The sequence below is a fragment of the Mizuhopecten yessoensis genome, unplaced genomic scaffold (assembly GCF_002113885.1).
Source record: "Mizuhopecten yessoensis strain PY_sf001 unplaced genomic scaffold, ASM211388v2 scaffold716129, whole genome shotgun sequence".
In the NCBI taxonomy this organism is placed as follows: domain Eukaryota; kingdom Metazoa; phylum Mollusca; class Bivalvia; order Pectinida; family Pectinidae; genus Mizuhopecten; species Mizuhopecten yessoensis.
The window spans coordinates 116205-134624 of record NW_018479962.1 but is presented as its reverse complement, the minus strand read 5'-3'; the positions used below and the strand labels follow the sequence as shown (position 1 = coordinate 134624).

At 39.5% G+C, this 18420-nt stretch overlaps 1 protein-coding gene across 8 annotated transcripts in view; it reads left to right on the top strand.

The window, feature by feature from the left end:
- LOC110441783 (aquaporin-4-like) overlaps positions 1-17922 on the top strand; it is a 23073-nt gene extending 5151 nt beyond the window's left edge. The window contains exons 2-5 of one of the 8 annotated variants that reach the window (XR_002461926.1): positions 9536-9616; positions 13921-15457; positions 16488-16515; positions 16572-17339. Coding sequence is in view for 1 of the 8 variants with exons in the window: in XM_021485034.1 (XP_021340709.1) it covers positions 9536-9616; positions 13921-14142 (303 nt within the window). In the remaining 7 variants the exon portion in view is untranslated. Of the gene's footprint in view, positions 1-9535; positions 9617-13920; positions 17340-17448 lie in introns of those variants that run through there. The other 7 variants (XR_002461921.1, XR_002461922.1, XR_002461927.1 and 4 more) reach the window with 7 other exon arrangements.
- The last annotated feature ends 498 nt before the right edge of the window (positions 17923-18420 follow it).

Genomic DNA, 18420 nt, shown 5'->3' with positions numbered 1-18420 from the left:
TCGTTGTAGAGTATACCACTGCTTGTTAGTGTCGTTGTAGAGTATACCACTGCTTGTTAGTGTCATTGTAGAGTATACCACTGCTTGTAAGTGTCGTTGTAGAGTATACCACTGCTTGTCAGTGTCGTTGTAGAGTATATCACTGCTTGTTAGTATCGTTGTAGAGTATACCACTGCTAATTAGTATCGTTGTCGTGTATACCACTGCTTGTTAGTGTCGTTGTAGAGTATACCACTGCTTGTTAGTGTCATTGTAGAGTATACCACTGCTTGTGCTTGTTAGTATCGTTGTCGTGTATACCACTGCTTGTTAGTGTCATTGTAGAGTATACCACTGCTTGTGCTTGTTAGTATCGTTGTCGTGTATACCACTGCTTGTTAGTGTCATTGTAGAGTATACCACTGCTTGTGCTTGTTAGTATCGTTGTCGTGTATACCACTGCTTGTTAGTGTCATTGTAGAGTATAATACTGCTTGTTAGTGTCGTTGTCGTGTATACCACTGCTTGTTAGTATCGTTGTCGTGTATACCACTGCTTGTTAGTGTCATTGTAGAGTATACCACTGCTTGTTAGTGTCGTTGTAGAGTATACCACTGCTTGTTAGTGTCGTTGTAGAGTATACCACTGCTTGTTAGTGACATGGTAGAGTATACCACTGCTTGTTAGTATCGTTGTAGAGTATACCACTGCTTGTTAGCTGTATATCAGAAACACAATGCCATGATACCTCTCCATCTGATTTCTTTCACTTAGGTTGGGAACTTATATATTAAACAGGTCAGCTGGAAAGACACGCAGCATGTAATGATATTAGTGAAACCTAATTGAGTAAATACGAAATGTAGACAAAGAAACGAATCTATTCTGAGATACGTAGACTAAGATTTGCAAATCGAGATACATAGACTAAGATTTGCAAATCAAGATACATAGACTAAGATTTAGAAGAGATATACACTAGGAAATATGGACTAAAATATGGATTAAGATATGTAGAGTAAGAGCTATGGGCTAAGCGACGAGGGGTAAGAAACGGAATTAAAAGATGTTGGCTAAGATATTTAGTGTAAGATATTTAGTTTTATTTATAAAGACTAAGATATTTCGGCTGTTCTGTCCAGCTGGTGACAGTACACGCCGTTCTACACATGGCATGCCTCTCTATGTATATCATACTCAGTATAAGTATCACAAACATGGAAGTATATTTCAACCATAGCAACTTATTCTGATAGTTTTCTGGAATTTGTCGAGATATAGGGGCCAGAAACTTCCAATCATAATCCCAAATACTTGTAACGATTTATTGACCTGAAGAGTACGCTTGACGTCTATGGATCTGACAAAGGCACCAATACCACCATCAAATACAAATTAAACAAAACCTTTTATAGATAGCCAAACGACATAACATGAATTAAAATAGCTTTATATCACAACAGATAGGTATGATTAGCTTAAAGGGAATCCGCAATCGGGAATTGTCGGCATTCTCCGTAAACGAGCATTCCTTATCGGGGAGTCTGAGGAGTAGCATATTTGCTCCGGATTGATTTAAAGGACTTACACAACTAGATCATTTACTATATGTTGTTACCAAACATTTTAGCTAATAACTTTAATATTTGAAGTTCAAAACTAGTGACAACTGTCTAGATTCATAAATTCATACCTTGCAAAGGCTACAAAATGACTTTTTTGGTAGGTTTAGTGGCATATTGGAGTGTCACAGCGCCAAAAAGTTGACAACCGCAAGTTTACAAGCAAAACCGGTGACCCAAAACAGAAACGCCCCTAGACATTTTGCCCCTGAGCAAATCCGCACACAGACATGGAAATATATCAAAAGTATATGTTTTTCAAAAGCTAAATACCTGAACATTTAATTTGTCTAAAAATCTGTCATTAGTTCCTTAGTAAACTCCTTCAGTGGCCCAGTGATTAGCCGGAACTTATTTTAGATTGGAACTACAAATGTATGAAACACTTGCTGATTGGCTGATTTAGTTGTGTGAGTCCTTTTAGAAAACGATCGCGTCATCTATAAATGGTGGTACCTGCATGTAATGAAAATTATAACTTAAAATTAGGTCTGTAAAATTATCACTGTGTTCAATTTTAATTCACTGTGGAGCTAAAACCAATTGCAAAGAAAACCAATCCTGGGTATTACGTTCAATATGCAATGATTCTTACTTGAGAATGAAAAAATCTATTAATATTTAGAATGAAAGACGAAAGGAGCTATGCCAGGCATAAACACTTGTAAGAAATCCGATGATTGTTATTACTTCAGAAAGCCGTATAACGATATCATAGTTTAAGGTCACTAGGAGGCGTAATCTATAGCCGTGTACTATACTATACAAACGAGGTTGTGTAGTCCTTGTGCGGTCGTTATCTATACCTACACCGAAACATCTGGAGAACGCGGACACGGGGTAGATATACCGACGTACATTCTACACTGGGTTGTGAGGGAGTGCGCCAGTAAATTATCGGCTTATCATTTTGACATATATTATGTTGATAATACCGAGTATTTGACTAATTGACGCTCGTTGATTGTCATATCAGATGTTGACCATTTACTGAAAGTAGACATTTGAACAAGACAAGTTTAACATTTCTCAGCCTAATCTTAACTGTCAACCTCTGTAAGCCAAGACTTACTAACAAGCTATAACCTCTGCGCTATAAGTCAATATTTACTAACAGGCCGAAACATATACCCATAATTAAATGCTTACATATTGCCTGTAGCCTCTAAGCCATAGGCTATGTTTCTAGCGAGTTGTAGCCTCTAAGCCATAGGCTATGTTTCTAGCGAGCTGTAGCCTCTAAGCCATAGGCCATGTTTCTAGCGAGCTGTGGCCTCTACGCCAGAAGTCTATGTTTAAAATGTACTAGTTACTGTAACCTCTATCTATGCTAATAAACAAGCCGTAGCCTCTAAGCCACGAGTCTGTGTTTACTAGCAAGCTCTAGCCCCTAAGCTAAAAGTAAAGCTGTACTATATTTATAAATCTGCTGTATCTAAACCATAAGTCAGGGTTAACCACCAATTGAAGCCTCTATGTCTAGAGTTTATGTTTACCACACAAATCTACCCTCTAAACCGGAAGTAAATGTTTACAATCACTTACTGACTGTTGCGACAAACGTCGGGGATTACCACAGAACTCTTGTATCTATTAATCTAGGTTTACCACGAAAGTTTAAACTAATACATCAAGGTTTCCACATAACGTTTTGCCTCTTTAATTTACTTTTACCTCCGAAATCTAATTAATTTACAAATTGAAAAAACCCATTTGATTTAGCACCCTATCTAGCTAGAATACGCCACTCTAAAGCGCTTTACAGTGCATAGATATACAATAAGCATATGTATTAATCAATACAATTTTGAGGAATTCACAGGAGCTGCCTTATCAGGCGCTTACTTCTAGTCTTATGCCACCTAGCTAGTATATCCCTATGCGTGTATGCCTGCGTGTGTGCTAGAGATGTAATGTGTTCTGTTTGTAGTGGGACCGTGCTTCTAACGGTATCATTTATAGTTCCAGCTCACTTAAATGCTACAGCACTGATGCCACAACATCCACCCCAGACTATTGTGTATTCCACCTGGGTTGTTGGAGTTGTGTGGACAGGAGAAAATCACTTTCTCTGAATATACATTACGACGGCTTCGGGATCGAACCCCGGCCGCCTGCGTGGAAGGCCGAAGTGTTAACCACTCGACCAATCCGCCCATAATAGATTACATCAGATATATCCCTTTTATACATGCAGGTTCACCACCAGACTCTGGTCTCTATCAATCTAGGCTTTCACTTACAGTGAACTTACCGGACCGCAACGATAGATAACTCTGTAGACTCTTTGTGCTGTCTATTATTATTCACTTAGTTTTAAAATCTTTGAGTGTCCGGTTGAGTGCATACAATAACTATATATGATTTACTAACACTTAACAATTATAGGTGTGCTGAAACCTATAGCTAATCTTACTACAGTTACACGACTACCTCACTTACTTACAGAAGCATGTTTTGGGGGCCGCGTTGGCCGATTGGTTAAGGCGTCTGACCGTCTACGATCACTAACCCTCTACTACTTGGTCTCAGGTACTGGCTGCAGGTCGGTGGTTTTTCTTAGGGTACTCCGGTTTTCCTCCACCACCAAAACGTGTCACGTCCTTAAATTAACATGTTAATAGGACGTTAAGCAAAAACATAGTCCAGGTGTATTCTATTATTTCTGAAATACATTTAGAAAAAACTCTATAAAACTGGGAACTAGCCAAGGCTATGACTGCAACTGTTGTATCTTGTTCTAAGATGTTGTCGTCTTAAACCGCTTCCGTCTGAACACTGTTCCAAACATGAACCCTTCAATACGAGAACGCATTTACTTATAGGAGCTGAGCATGGATGTTTGTAACAAATATAAACTGATTGCAGTTTTTATAAGAAAATGATCAAATCCATAGCATGTGTTTAAGAATTACGGTTTCCCTGTCTATGTGTTTTTACCGGGTGACTTGAGCCGTGCCTTACATGCTCAATGGTTTTCAATGGAATTCTACAGTGTTCAACAAAGTCGTCCCAAGCTTCATATTCCGTTACTTCAAACAGTATTCCGTGATGAATGTGGCCTCCACTTTTGCTCTATATAGCATGTCTACCACAACAATGTATGGCTAGCTATAGCGGTCTGGATTACCAAAGCCTGTATTACTGGAGTTTTTCGAAACTGGTGGTTTAATGTTTGGGGTACTGAGGTATCGCCTGGTGTAATCAGACTTTAGTTGGTGGTTTGATGTTTGAGGTACTGAGGTATCGCCTGGTGTAATCTGACTTTAGCTCGTGGTTTAATGTCTGAAGTACTGAGGTATCGCCTGGTGTAATCTGACTTTAGCTGGTGGGGAAACATCTTCTTTTTCGTCTTTGGCAAACGCAACTTACTTGTTCCTCCGACTCTTATTCTTCAATACCAGTGAATCTGTCTGGATTTTGTCTTTCGTTGTATATCCACAATCACTAAATTGTCAGAAGTTGTGTTTCAAATCTTTTACGGCTTGTAGATATTCGCTTTCATTTGTTCTTTCTGAGAGAATGAAAATGAGATTCATCAAGTTGGAGTTTTGCTTTTCAAGATCCTCCGTATTTCTTCGAAATTTGTAAAAGTGTCTTTTTGAAACATTCAACAATGTCCCTTTCAAGTTCTTCTATTTTCTTCTTTATTTTTGTCGTCGCATCTTTCTCCGCCACCCTTTTCATCATCGCCCCTATATTCGCCATCCTTGTCATTTTTAATACATTTACAACGAAACGTTGGACTTATGTCCTTATGCTTTCCAGAGTTGGAGCAGTTTGTTTATAATTCTTAAAGGCCCAGTTGGTCCCCGGGGTGCTAGTGAATATGACTAAATATTAATGTCACAGATATTCAGGCTACATCCAATACGCAGTTTTTCCCTTAAAAAATACGGCCATATTTTCAACATATGCTGGACGAGTCGTCTAGTGTATTCCTCCTCTTTCCGTGTATCACTATATATGTAGCTACAGTGTTATTTGGCACTCAAACTTATTTAGGTTTATTTTTTTAAGGTAATGATCAGTAGAATGTCCGTGTAATCGTAGACAGACGACGAGGAAAGTTCACTAGTCTGATCTACGGGTTAGTTAAAAGAACAGGGTAGTCCAATATTAACATATCTTAACTTATATTGAGAGCTGTCTGCTTGTCTGAATCACGCTCTCAGTATTTGAGCAGCTTGGCATAAAAAGCTCTTCACATCTACTCCATAATAACACGATTTCAAAAACTATAAACATAATTACGAGCGGGGGTTATTGGTTTTAAAACAGTGTGTAAAGGGGTTCGCTAGTTTTTATAAGATACTGTTCCTGGTTAAAGTGAATTTCAGTACTGTTTACATTGTCGATTAAATGTTTGATCCAGCGTTATTGAAGTATTTAATGAGCCCTTACGTGTCTTCTACTTAAAGAAACTGATGATCGGACAGTCAGTGAATACTACATGCATCATGACCAAGTTGTCGTAGGGTCTGGTCAAGTCTTGTCCTATTCCAGTCGCTGTAGGGTCTGGTCAATTCTTGTCCTATCCCATTCATTGTAGGGTCTGGTCAAGTCTTGTCCTATCCCAGTCGCTGTAGGGTCTGGTCAAGTTTTGTGCTAGCCCATTCATTGTAGGGTCTGGTCAAGTCTTGTCCTATCCCAGTCATTGTATGGTCTGGTAAAGTCTTGTCCTATCCCTGGCATTGTAGGGTCTGGTCAAGTCTTGTCCTATCCCAGTCATTGAAGGGTCTGATCAAGTTTTGTCCTATCCCAGTCGCTGAAGGGTCTGATCAAGTCTTGTCCTATCCCAGTCGTTGTAGGGTCTGATCAAGTCCTGTCCTATCCCAGTCGTTGAAGGGTCTGATCAGGTCTTGTTCTATCCCAGTCGTTGTTGGGTCTGGTCAAGTCTTGTCCTATCCCATTCATTGTAGGGTCTGATCAAGGCTTGTCCTATCCCAGTCGTCGTAGGGTCTGGCCAAGTCTTGTCCTATCCAAGTCGTTGTAGGGTCTGATCAAGTCTTGTCCTATCCCAGTCGTTGTAGGGTCTGGTCAAGTCTTGTCCTATCCCAGTCGTTGTAGGGTCTGATCAAGTCTTGTCCTATTCCAGTCGTTGTAGGGTCTGGTCAGGTCTTGTTCTATCCCAGTCGTTGTAGGGTCTGGTCAAATCTTGTCCTATCTCATTTATTGTAAGGTCTGGTCAAGTCCTGTCCTATCCCAGTCGTTGTAGGGTCTGGCCAAGTCTTGTCCTATCCAAATCGTTGTAGGGTCTGATCAAGTCCTGTCCTATCCCAGTCGTTGTAGGGTCTGGCCAAGTCTTGTCCTATCCAAGTCGTTGTAGGGTCTGGCCAAGTCCTGTCCTATCCCAGTCGTTGTAGCGTCTGATCAAGTCTTGTCCTATCCCAGTCGTTGTAGGGTCTGATCAAATCTTGTCCTATCCCAGTCGTTGTAGGGTCCGGCCAAGCCTTGTCCTATCCCAGTCGTTGTAGGGTCTGGTCAAGTCTTGTCCTAGCCCAGTCGTTGTAGGGTCTGGCCAAGTCTTGTCCTATCCAAATCGTTGTAGGGTCTGATCAAGTCTTGTCCTATTCCAGTCGTTGTAGGGTCTGGTCAGGTCTTGTTCTATCCCAGTCGTTGTAGGGTCTGATCAAATCTTGTCCTATCCCAGTCGTTGTAGGGTCTGGTCAAGTCTTGTCCTATCCCAGTCGTTGTAGGGTCCGGCCAAGTCTTGTTCTATCCCAGTCGTTGTAGGGTCTGGCCAGGTCTTGTTCTATCCCAGTCGTTGTAGGGTCTGATCAAGTCTTGTCTTATCCAAGTCGTTGTAGGGTCTGATCAAGTCTTGTCCTATCCCAGTCTTTGTAGGGTCCGGCCAAGTCTCCTCCTATCCTAGTCGTTGTAGGGCCTGGTCAAGTCCTGTCCTATTCCAGTCGTTGTAGGGTCTGGTCAAGCTCTGTCCTATGCCAGTCGTTGTAGGGTCTGGTCAAGCTCTGTCCTATCCCAGTCGTTGTAGGGTCTGGTTTAGTCTTGTCCTATCCCAGTCGTTGTAGGGTCTGGTCAAGTCCTGTCCTATCCCAGTCGATGTAGGGTCTGATCAAGTCTTGTCCTATCCCAGTCGTTGTTGGGTCTGGCCAAGTTTTGTCATATCCCAGTCGTTGTAGGGTCTGGTCAAGTCCTCTCCTATCCCAGTCGTTGTAGGGTCTGGTCAAGTCCTGTCCTATCTCAGTCGTTGTAGGGCCTGGTCAAGTCCTGTCCTATCCCAGTCGTTGTAGGGGCTGGTCAAGTCCTCTCCTATCCCAGTCGTTGTAGGGTCTGGTCAAGTCCTGTCCTTTCCCAGTCGTTGTAGGGTCTGGTCAAGTCCTGTCCTATCCCAGTCGTAGTAGGGCCTGGACAAGTCCTGTCCTATCCCAGTCGTTGTAGGGCCTGGTCAAGTCCTGTCCTATCCCAGTCGTTGTAGGGTCTGATCAAGTCTTGTCCTATGCCAGTCGTTGTAGGGTCTGGTCAAGTCTTGTCCTCTCTCAGTCGTTGTAGGGTCTGGTCAAGTCCTGTCCTATCCCAGTCGTTGTAGGGTCTGGTCAAGTCTTGTCCTATGCCAGTCGTTGTAGGGTCTGGTCAAGTCCTGTCCTATCCCAGTCGTTGTAGGGTCTGGTCAAGTCCTGTCCTATCCCAGTCGTTGTAGGGTCTGGTCAAGTCCTGTCATATCCCAATCGTTGTAGGGTCTGGTCAAGTCCTGTCCTATCCCAGTCGTTGTAGGGTCTGGTCAAGTCTTGTCCTATCCCAGTCGTTGTAGGGTCTGGTCAAGTCTTGTCCTATCTCAGTCGTTGTAGGGTCTGGTCAAGTCCTGTCCTATCCCAGTCGTTGTAGGGTCTGGTCAAGTCTTGTCCTATCCCAGTCGTTGTAGGGTTTGGTCAAGTCCTGTCCTATCCCAGTCGTTGAAGGGCCTGGTCAAGTCCTGTCCTATCCCAGTCGTTGTAGGGCCTGGTCAAGTCTTGTCTAATCACACCTTCTGGTATATTATAGTATACCAGAGATATACCATACCGCCTGCTCCTTCTTCAATATTCCCCGAGTTTACGCGGGAAACTGGCCAATGTTGGTCGTAGTCATATTTGTACATTGGTTGTATAATATAGTTATGTAGTATACTTGAGAAGTCTTTGTGAGACCTTTGTTATAATAGTTCCTCAGCTCCTTCATTAGGCGGTTGGTGCTTTATTTCGTTTTTGAAAGAAAGAAAAAAATAGAAAAAGAAGGGCACGCTCTCAAAATCGATGAATTCTCATAGACCATTGTATAACCGACAGTTCGCCCCTGTGTGTATCAGAAATGGAGAAGAATTTCGCACCTTCAGCTCATCAGCATTGTTCTGCCAACCACTCGAATCTCAAATTATAATCTGTCAAAATTATACATGAAGACATTTTAATGTTTATTTTGACCTTCTTATAATTAATAATTATCATATCAATCAAAATCAGTCAGAACTGCTACAAAACCAAAAAGACCAACATGTTTCCACGCAACCGGAAGCGGAAGTCTTAATGTTTACCACCAGACTCTTAATTCTAAAACAAGCAGCCAATGATTACCATTAAAGTATTTCATCAAGGCCACTAAGCAGAGTTTTACATAAAACTTTAAGCTCTCAGCCAGAAATCAGGTTTACAAATAAGGTCTAGATTCAAAAATTAAAGATGACTTTCTAGCAAAAAACACTGTTTACCACCAAGCTCTTTTCTTTATGTTATGATCCATGTTTACCGCGAGCCCCATGACCGAATGTTTATAACCAATCATTAGTTTCTAATCTAGAAATCTAGAACACCTGTCTTTGCTATGTTTTTATTTGTGTGGACTTGATATTAAAAATTGATGTTATCTTGATCGTGAAAATTCATTGTACTAGATATTATACGATTTTTTGAAACATTTCTATATTTTTGTATTTCAGATCCAGTTTACCGGAGCCAGTATGAACACAGCCCGGAGTTTCGGACCTGCTGTTGTGATGGGGGTCTGGGATAAACACTGGGTACGTTTTGTACACAATGTCGTGAAGTACAGATACAAATCAAACTGGCTCATCACACATCCCTGCCTGATTCTTTTTGAACTTGATTATAATTTACAATTTTAACTTTAATCTCACACTTTCAATTTTACAATGAAAGTCCTTTATGGAGTTACGTAACTACAATTGATCTTAACGCAGGAACACCAAAGTAGAAGTCAATAGAAGGACGTTAATGTCATCGATCATGATTTTCAGGGAAAATTATGGATTTACTACATTGGAGCAAAACCCCTTTAACTGATCCCATCTGCGGTTTGGCAACTAAGACGAATTCTATACATTCGGCTTAAATGGAACGATGTTTAAAAACACGTTTTCTGCAATGTTATATACTCCACCTCTACCCCTAATGTTTTAAGCCAAACAATTCATTAGAGCTTCAACAACCCAGGTGGAGTATACATTGGTCTGGGATGGATGTTGCGGTATCTGTGCTGTTCACTCAAGTGAGGTGACACCATAAATGATACCGTTGGAAGCACGGTCCCACTACAAACAGAACACAATACATCTCCAGCACACACACAGGCATACACACATAGGGAGATATTGGCCAGGTGACATAGAACAGAGTTAGCGCCTGATGAGGCAGCTCCTGCGAATTCCTCAAAAATGTATTGATCAATGTATGCTTATTGTATTGTTTGTAAACATTGTATATCTATGTACTGTAAAGCGCTTTAGAGTGGCTTATTCTAGCTAGATAGGGCGCTATATCAAATGTTGTATATCATCATTATTATTGAGAGAAAAAAATACTAATATAAATAGTAGTTATGATACATAGACTAGAAGGCCAGTACTGCGGACATCGGTGACAACGTATCAAACAAGAATTAATTAATCGTCCACATTAATGACTGACTGATGTAAAACTGATTATACCATTCCGTATTGGAATAAGATAATCAAACTGATATTGTCGTTTCACAAATACACTAAGGTACATTAAGGGAATCGCGCACAAGTTGTTCTACAAGTCCTGATTTATATAAATATCTAGTTATCCTTAAGAATAAAATACAACATTCTTGCAGTTTTTTAATATCGTGCATCATTGCATTTTATGAAAACTCCCTTTCTTACTCCTTTTTTAATGATAGGAATATTGACAAGGATGCCCCGTAAAAGTCCCCTTTAATCGCAGCCGGTGTGAAATGTGAAATTGATCGCGTAGGATATTTCAGATCAATTAGTGTTACACTACTAAACTCATCATATGATAACGTTTTTCTATATAACTCAATGATGATAATGAACACACTGATAGTGTAGCCCCGAATCAATGAAGGGTTGTGAATAAAAAGTAAAACCAATCTGAATATAAAGTTGCTTTATCGCTCTTTAGGTAGGATGAACCATAACTAGGAAGGATTACGGCGCGTGAAAAACTCGGGCATCCACTCCGTAAGGCGGGATTTTCATCATCATAGATTCCCCAGATGGGCAAAATTAGCATGTTAAACGTTTGTCGAGTCAGTAAAACCGTTTTAGCGTGAACGAGTTCTATTAATGGAAGACTTTATAGAGAGTAAGATATAAACACTACGAAAGCTGTTTAGATACAGTTAAGATTTCAACAGTTTCAATCTTTAGTCAACATTTCCTTTTACGATAAGTCTGCTGTTGTTAACAATGTGTGTGTAGGGGTGGGGTATAGATCCGTTTCGTTGAAATAATAAGTTGTCAGGTGAGGTTGCCTCTTAAATATTATAACAAGTTGTCAGTATGTGATTGTTATGAATATAGTCAAGTCAATTTTGTTTATTATAGTGTCATATATCACAATTACATCGTACAAGTATATAGTTACACAGTATAAAAACATATAGTAACATAGTAGTAATGTAAATATATATATCAAAATTTTGTTGAGAACAGTAATAATACGTAATATATCAATAAATTAAAACAACGGACGAGAAGCAAAGAGGCAACCATATTCTATGTACAATTAAAACGTCCTAACTGTGTGATTAAACAAAGCTATTCAGTCAATTACCTTTCCACTTTGACAAATAAATACAGGTATATATAAGCAATATAGTGATAATATATCAATTTGATTGAACCTGTCCCAGACGGATAGGTGACAGATGTCGTGCTTTTGCGTTTATTCTTAAAATTAAGATGTTTATTCGGATAGGTTGATTCTCTGATATCTATATGATAAGTCATAAGACAGGAAACCTAGTATACATATTTAACGTATTACTACTGGAGACTGAGATGTGATACCCGGCCATGGGTGTGTGTCCACTATGGGGTAGCTACCTTCTACGATGTTCTAGGCAATACTGTTTGTATACCCGGCCATGGGTGTGTGTCCACTATGGGGTAGATACCCTCTACGATGTCCTAGGCTTTACTGTTTGTATACCCGGACATGGGGGTGTGTCCACTATGGGGGGGATACCGTCTGCGATGTTCTAGGCATTACTGTTTGTATACCCGGACATGGGTGTGTGTCCACTATGGGGTGGATACCCTCTGCGATGTTCTAGGCATTACTGTTTGTATACCCGGACATGGGTGTGTGTCCACTATGGGGTAGCTACCTTTTACGATGTTCTAGGCATACTGTTTGGATACCCGGACATGGGTGTGTGTCCACTATGGGGTAGATCCCCTCTACGATGTTCTAGGCAATACTGATTGTATACCCGGACATGGGTGTGTGTCCACTATGGGGTAGATCCCCTCTACGATGTTCTAGGCAATACTGATTGTATACCCGGACATGGGTGTGTGTCCACTATGGGGTAGCTATACCTTCTACGATGTTCTAGGCAATACTGTTTGTATACCCGGCCATGGGTGTGTGTCCACTATGGGGTAGCTACCTTTTACGATGTTCTAGGCATACTGTTTGTATACCCGGACATGGGTGTGTGTCCACTATGGGGTAGATACCCTCTACGATGTTCTAGGCAATACTGATTGTATACCCGGACATGGGTGTGTGTCCACTATGGGGTAGCTACCTTCTACGACGTTCTAGGCATTACTGTTTGTATACCCGGACATGGGTATGTGTCCACTGTGGGGTAGATACCCTCTACGATGTTCTAGGCTTTACTGTTTGTATACCCGGACATGGGTGTGTGTCCACTATGTGGTAGCTACCCTCTACGATGTTCTAGACATTACTGTTTGTATACCCGGACATGGGTGTGTGTCCACTATGGGGTAGACACCCTCTACGATGTTCTAGACATTACTGTTTGTATACCCGGACATGGGTGTGTGACCACTATGGGGTAGATACCCTCTACGATGTTCTAGGCATTACTGTTTGTATACCCGGACATGGGGATGTGTCCACTGTGGGGTAGATACCCTCTACGATGTTCTAGGCTTTACTGTTTGTATACACGGACATGGGTGTGTGTCCACTATGGGGTAGATACCTTCTACGATGTTCTAGGCAATACTGTTTGTATACCCGGCCATGGGTGTGTGTCCACTATGGGGTAGATACCCTCTACGATGTTCCAGGCATTACTGTTTGTATACCCGGACATGGGTGTGTGACCACTATGGGGTAGATACCCTCTACGATGTTCTAGGCTTTACTGTTTGTATACACGGACATGGGTGTGTGTCCACTATGGGGTAGATACCTTCTACGATGTTCTAGGCAATACTGTTTGTATACCCGGCCATGGGTGTGTGTCCACTATGGGGTAGATACCTTCTACGATGTTCTAGGCAATACTGTTTGTATACCCGGCCATGGGTGTGTGTCCACTATGGGGTAGATACCCTCTACGATGTTCCAGGCATTACTGTTTGTATACCCGGACATGGGTGTGTGACCACTATGGGGTAGATACCCTCTACGATGTTCTAGACATTACTGTTTGTATACCCGGACATGGGTGTGTGTCCACTATGGGGTAGATACCCTCTACGATGTTCTAGACATTACTGTTTGTATACCCGGACATGGGTGTGTTTACACTATGGGGTAGCTACCTTCTACGATGTTCTAGGCATTACTGTTTGTATACATCACACTGAGCACGTTCATCGTACTTCATTTTGTTTGAGTACATTATCATGCCCAGGGATCAAAATTCAGCACGGATAACCATACCGCATGATGAAACGTAAACCCTATCAGAGGAACAAATCAACATATTCCAATGACATCACCTGCAAAGATTCTGTCAGGTGATATTGTTGTGAATGGCAGAAAAAATACGTATTTTACCGCCACAGATGCTTAAATTTGTAACAAGATTCCCATGTCTTTACAGGTGTACTGGTTAGCCCCACCACTCGGAGCGTGCTGTGCTGGTCTCTTGTACGACAATGTGTTTTCCCTGAACGCGTCACTAGAGAAGGCGCGTGGATTTCTCCTGTCCAGTGATTACGACCACGAAGACTTCCCCGCCAAACGAAGAAAGATCAAAGTCATTCACGAGGAAGCAGAAGAACTTAATGTCGACTTGAACCAGAAAGCACCGGAAACGGCCTAAACATTTCCACGCATGCGTAATGGAATCACGATTAAGAGTGTGACAAGAATGATATCGAAAACATATTTAACTTATTCATAAGGCAATTTTAAAGAAAGTTACTACCCGTTAAGACGTTTAGATTTGGGCTTGAGAAGGGCAGACAACTCACAAGGGACTTATCACTGATAGCTTACGATAGGTTTAAGATCTCTCTCTCGGAGATTAAGGGTTCGGCGTTTGACGTGCATACAAGGTTCTGGTTATGATTGTGGTAATACTTGAATGCACGTCATAAAGTTACCTGGAATGAGTGTACACACACACACGACTAACGATAACCAGATACGTAGATAAATAAAGCTAGTCAAGACCTGAGGCGTATTAGGCTCGCAAAGAGGTCACGACGCCCTACACTATAATGCTGCAAAGCCAAAGGTAGTGATGGAGATCGTTTGTGAACATGTGAGTTGGCTTGATAAGTTTGATAGAGCCGCCGCTTCCGTATTGTCAAGTTATTCTACACTTTCAAAACAATTTGCGGATGAGTTGAAAAAAAACGATCTAATTAGAAAGTAGCAGACATCAGCTGACATCTACCAGTTACATATGAACACTTTGTGACAGAAAAGGTCACAAAGGCATTTTTCGATGAATGGTCGTTTTTGTTGTATCTCTTGATGTGTGTTTGTGGTACGTATCACTTTATATACGTATCACACGTTTGTAACACGTACCACACGCTTGTTATACTAATGAGTACCGAACATTTGTCATTCTGGTAATAACCACCTGTTTGTCAAATTAGTAAGGTAACCACGTGTTTGTAATATTAGTTAGGTTACCACATGTTTGTAATACCAGTAAGGTTACCACGTGTTTGTAAAATTAGTAAGGTTACCACGTGTTTGTAATATCAGTTAGGTTACCACGTGTTTGTAATATTGGTAAGGTTACCACGTGTTTGTAATATCAGTTAGGTTACCACGTGTTTGTAATATTGGTAAGGTTACCACGTGTTTGGAATATCAGTAAGGTTACCGCGTGTTTGTAATATTATTAAGGTTACCACGTTTTTGTAATATTAGTAAGGTTACCACGTGTTTGTAATATTAGTAAGGTTCCCACGTGTTTGTAATATTAGTAAGGTTACCACGTGTTTGTAATATTAGTAAGTATCATTGTTTTAATATCAGTAAGGTAACGACGTGTCTGTAATATCAGTAAGGTTACCACATGTTTGTAATACCAGTTAGGTTACCACGTGTTTGTAATATTAGTAAGTATCATTGTTTTAATATCAGTAAGGTTACCACGTGTTTGTAATATCAGTAAGGTTACCGCGTGTTTGTAATATTGGTAAGTTTCATTGTTTTATTATCAGTAAGGTTACGACGTGTCTGTAATATCAGAAAGGTTACCATGTGTTTGTAATATTAGTAAGTATCACGTGTTTGTAATATCAGTAAGGTTACCGCGTGTTTGTAATATTGGTAAGGTTGCCACGTGTTTGTAATATTGGTAAGGTTTCCACGTGTTGGTAATATTGGAAAGGTTACCACGTGTTTGTAATATCAGTAAGATTCATTGTTTTAATATCAGTAAGGTTACGACGTGTCTGTAATATCAGAAAGGTTACCACGTGTTTGTAATATTAGTAAGTATCACGTGTTTGTAATATCAGTAAGGTTACCGCGTGTTTGTAATATTAGTAAGGTTACGACGTGTCTGTAATATCAGTAAGGTTACCACGTGTTTGTAAAATTAGTAAGGTTACCACGTGTTTGTAATATCAGTAAGGTTACAACGTTTTTGTCATATAAGTAAGTATCATTGTTTTAATATCAGTAAGGTTACCACATGTTTGTAATATCAGTAAGTATCACGTGATTGTAATATCAGTAAGCTTACCACATGTTTGTCATATAAGTAAGTATCATTTTTTTAATATCAATAAGGTAACGACGTGTCTGTAATATCAGTAAGGTTACCACGTGTTTGTAATATTAGTAAGTATCATTGTTTTAATATCAGTTAGGTTACCACGTGTATGTAATATCAGTTAGGTTACCACGTGTATGTTATATCAGTAAGGTTACCACGTGATTGTAATATTCGTAAGTATCACTGTTATTCATATCAGTAAGCTTACGAAGTGATTATAATATCAGTAATTTTACCACGTGTTTGTAATATTGGCAAGTTTTTATTACCACGTGTTGGTAATATCAATAAGCTTACCACGTGTTTGTAATAATAGTTAGGTTACCACGTGTTTGTAATATTATTAAGTATCATTGTTTTAATATCAGTAAGTATCACGTGTTTGTAATATCAGTAAGTTTCATTGTTTTAATATCAGTAAGGTTACCACGTGTTTGTAATATCAGTAAGGTTACGACGTGTTTGTAATATCAATAAGGTTACAACGTGATTGTAAAATTAGTAAGGTTACCACGTGTTTGTAATATCAGTAAGGTTACCACGTGATTGTAATATTGATAAGCTTACCACATGTTTGTAATACCAGTAAGGTTACGACGTGTTTGTAATATTAGTAAGTGTCATTGTTTTAATATCAGTAAGGTTACCGCGTGTTTGTAATATTGGTAAGGTTACCACGTGTTTGTAATATCAGTAAGGCTACCACGTGTGTGTAATATTAGTAAATTAAGGTAACCACATGTTGGAAATATATATAAGCTTACCACGTGTTTGTAATATCAGTAAGCTTACCACGTGTTTGTAATATCAGTTAGGTTACCACGTGTTTGTAATATAAGTAAGGTTATCACGTGTTTGTAATAACAGTAAGCTTACCACGTGTTTGTAATATCAGTTTGGCTACCACGTGTTTGTAATATTAGTAAGGCTACCACGTGTTTGTAATATTAGTAAGGTTACCACGTGTTTGTAATATCAGTAAATTAAGGTTACCACATTTTTGTAATATAAGTAAGGTTACCACGTGTTTGTAATATCAGTGATGTTACCACGTGTTTGTAATATCAGTTAGGTTATAACGTGTTTGTAATATCAATTAAGTTACCACGTGTTGGTAATATTAGTAAGGTTATCACGTGTTTGTAAAATAAGTAAGTATCACGTGTTTGTAATATTAATTAGGTTACCACGTGTTTGTAATATTAGTAAGGTTACCACGTGTTTGTAATATCAGTAAATTAAGGTTACCACATTTTTGTAATATAAGTAAGGTTACCACGCGTTTGTAATATCAGTGATGTTATCACGTGTTTGTAATATCAGTTAGGTTATAACGTGTTTGTAATATCAATTAAGTTACCACGTGTTGGTAATATTAGTAAGGTTATCACGTGTTTGTAATATTAGTAAGGTTACCACGTGTTTGTAATATTAGGAAGGTTATCACGTGTTGTAAAATAAGTAAGTATCACGTGTTTGTAATATTAATTAGGTTACCACGTGTTTGAAATATTTTGAGTTTGTTATAGTGTCAAGTTGTTGTAAACAAAACAAAAATATGAAAATCGTAATATGACAAACCCCATTTATCAAACACTGCTTTTATAATTTGCATACATGAAACACGACATCAGTGACAAATCTAATGTGATTGTATTCTTAGCTGTTTACTCTGTTAAGTAATCTAGAGTTAGTTCCCTTCAATCAAACGAATTTCGTCGTTGTCAAAGACCTTTTAACGATGTCACTCAACTAGGATCTACTCCCGGGTATCTTTTGATGACCTTCTTGTTGCCTTCTTCATCCCTTTCTGAGATCAGTAGGGGGCTTCAGACTAATCTGGTGATTCAGTCAGGTGACCTGGGGATTATCCCCAAGTCACGTGACTAAATCAGGCTTTTATTTTGATATTACAAATGTAACGAGTTTTCGTCAAGTTAATACCCCTATAGGTTTTTTTTATCCTTCCAATCCATTTACGGTTGAACGTAGTTAGTTGACTTATACGCCTCAGATTAACCGTCACTAACCCCACTTCCGGTCTCATGTTGGCCAAATAAGGGTGAAAAATGATACTTGGAATTTAATTAACATTTTCTTGTTGTAGGTTCTACTTTCGGAAATGTTTATTTCAATGTAAATGTTGTTTTATTTAACCACTAAATGTTTCTTGTTAATCATTTACATTCCAGTATCTGAATATTTCATATCTATTCAAATTTTATAGTGTCGTCAATATTAAAATTTCTACCTTCCTTTTGGTTCACGTCTGCTATTTGTATTCTCTATTGACGATTTTTTTTATATTTTTGTTGCAACTTCTCATTTTCCATGTAAATTTTACAATGGTTTCTT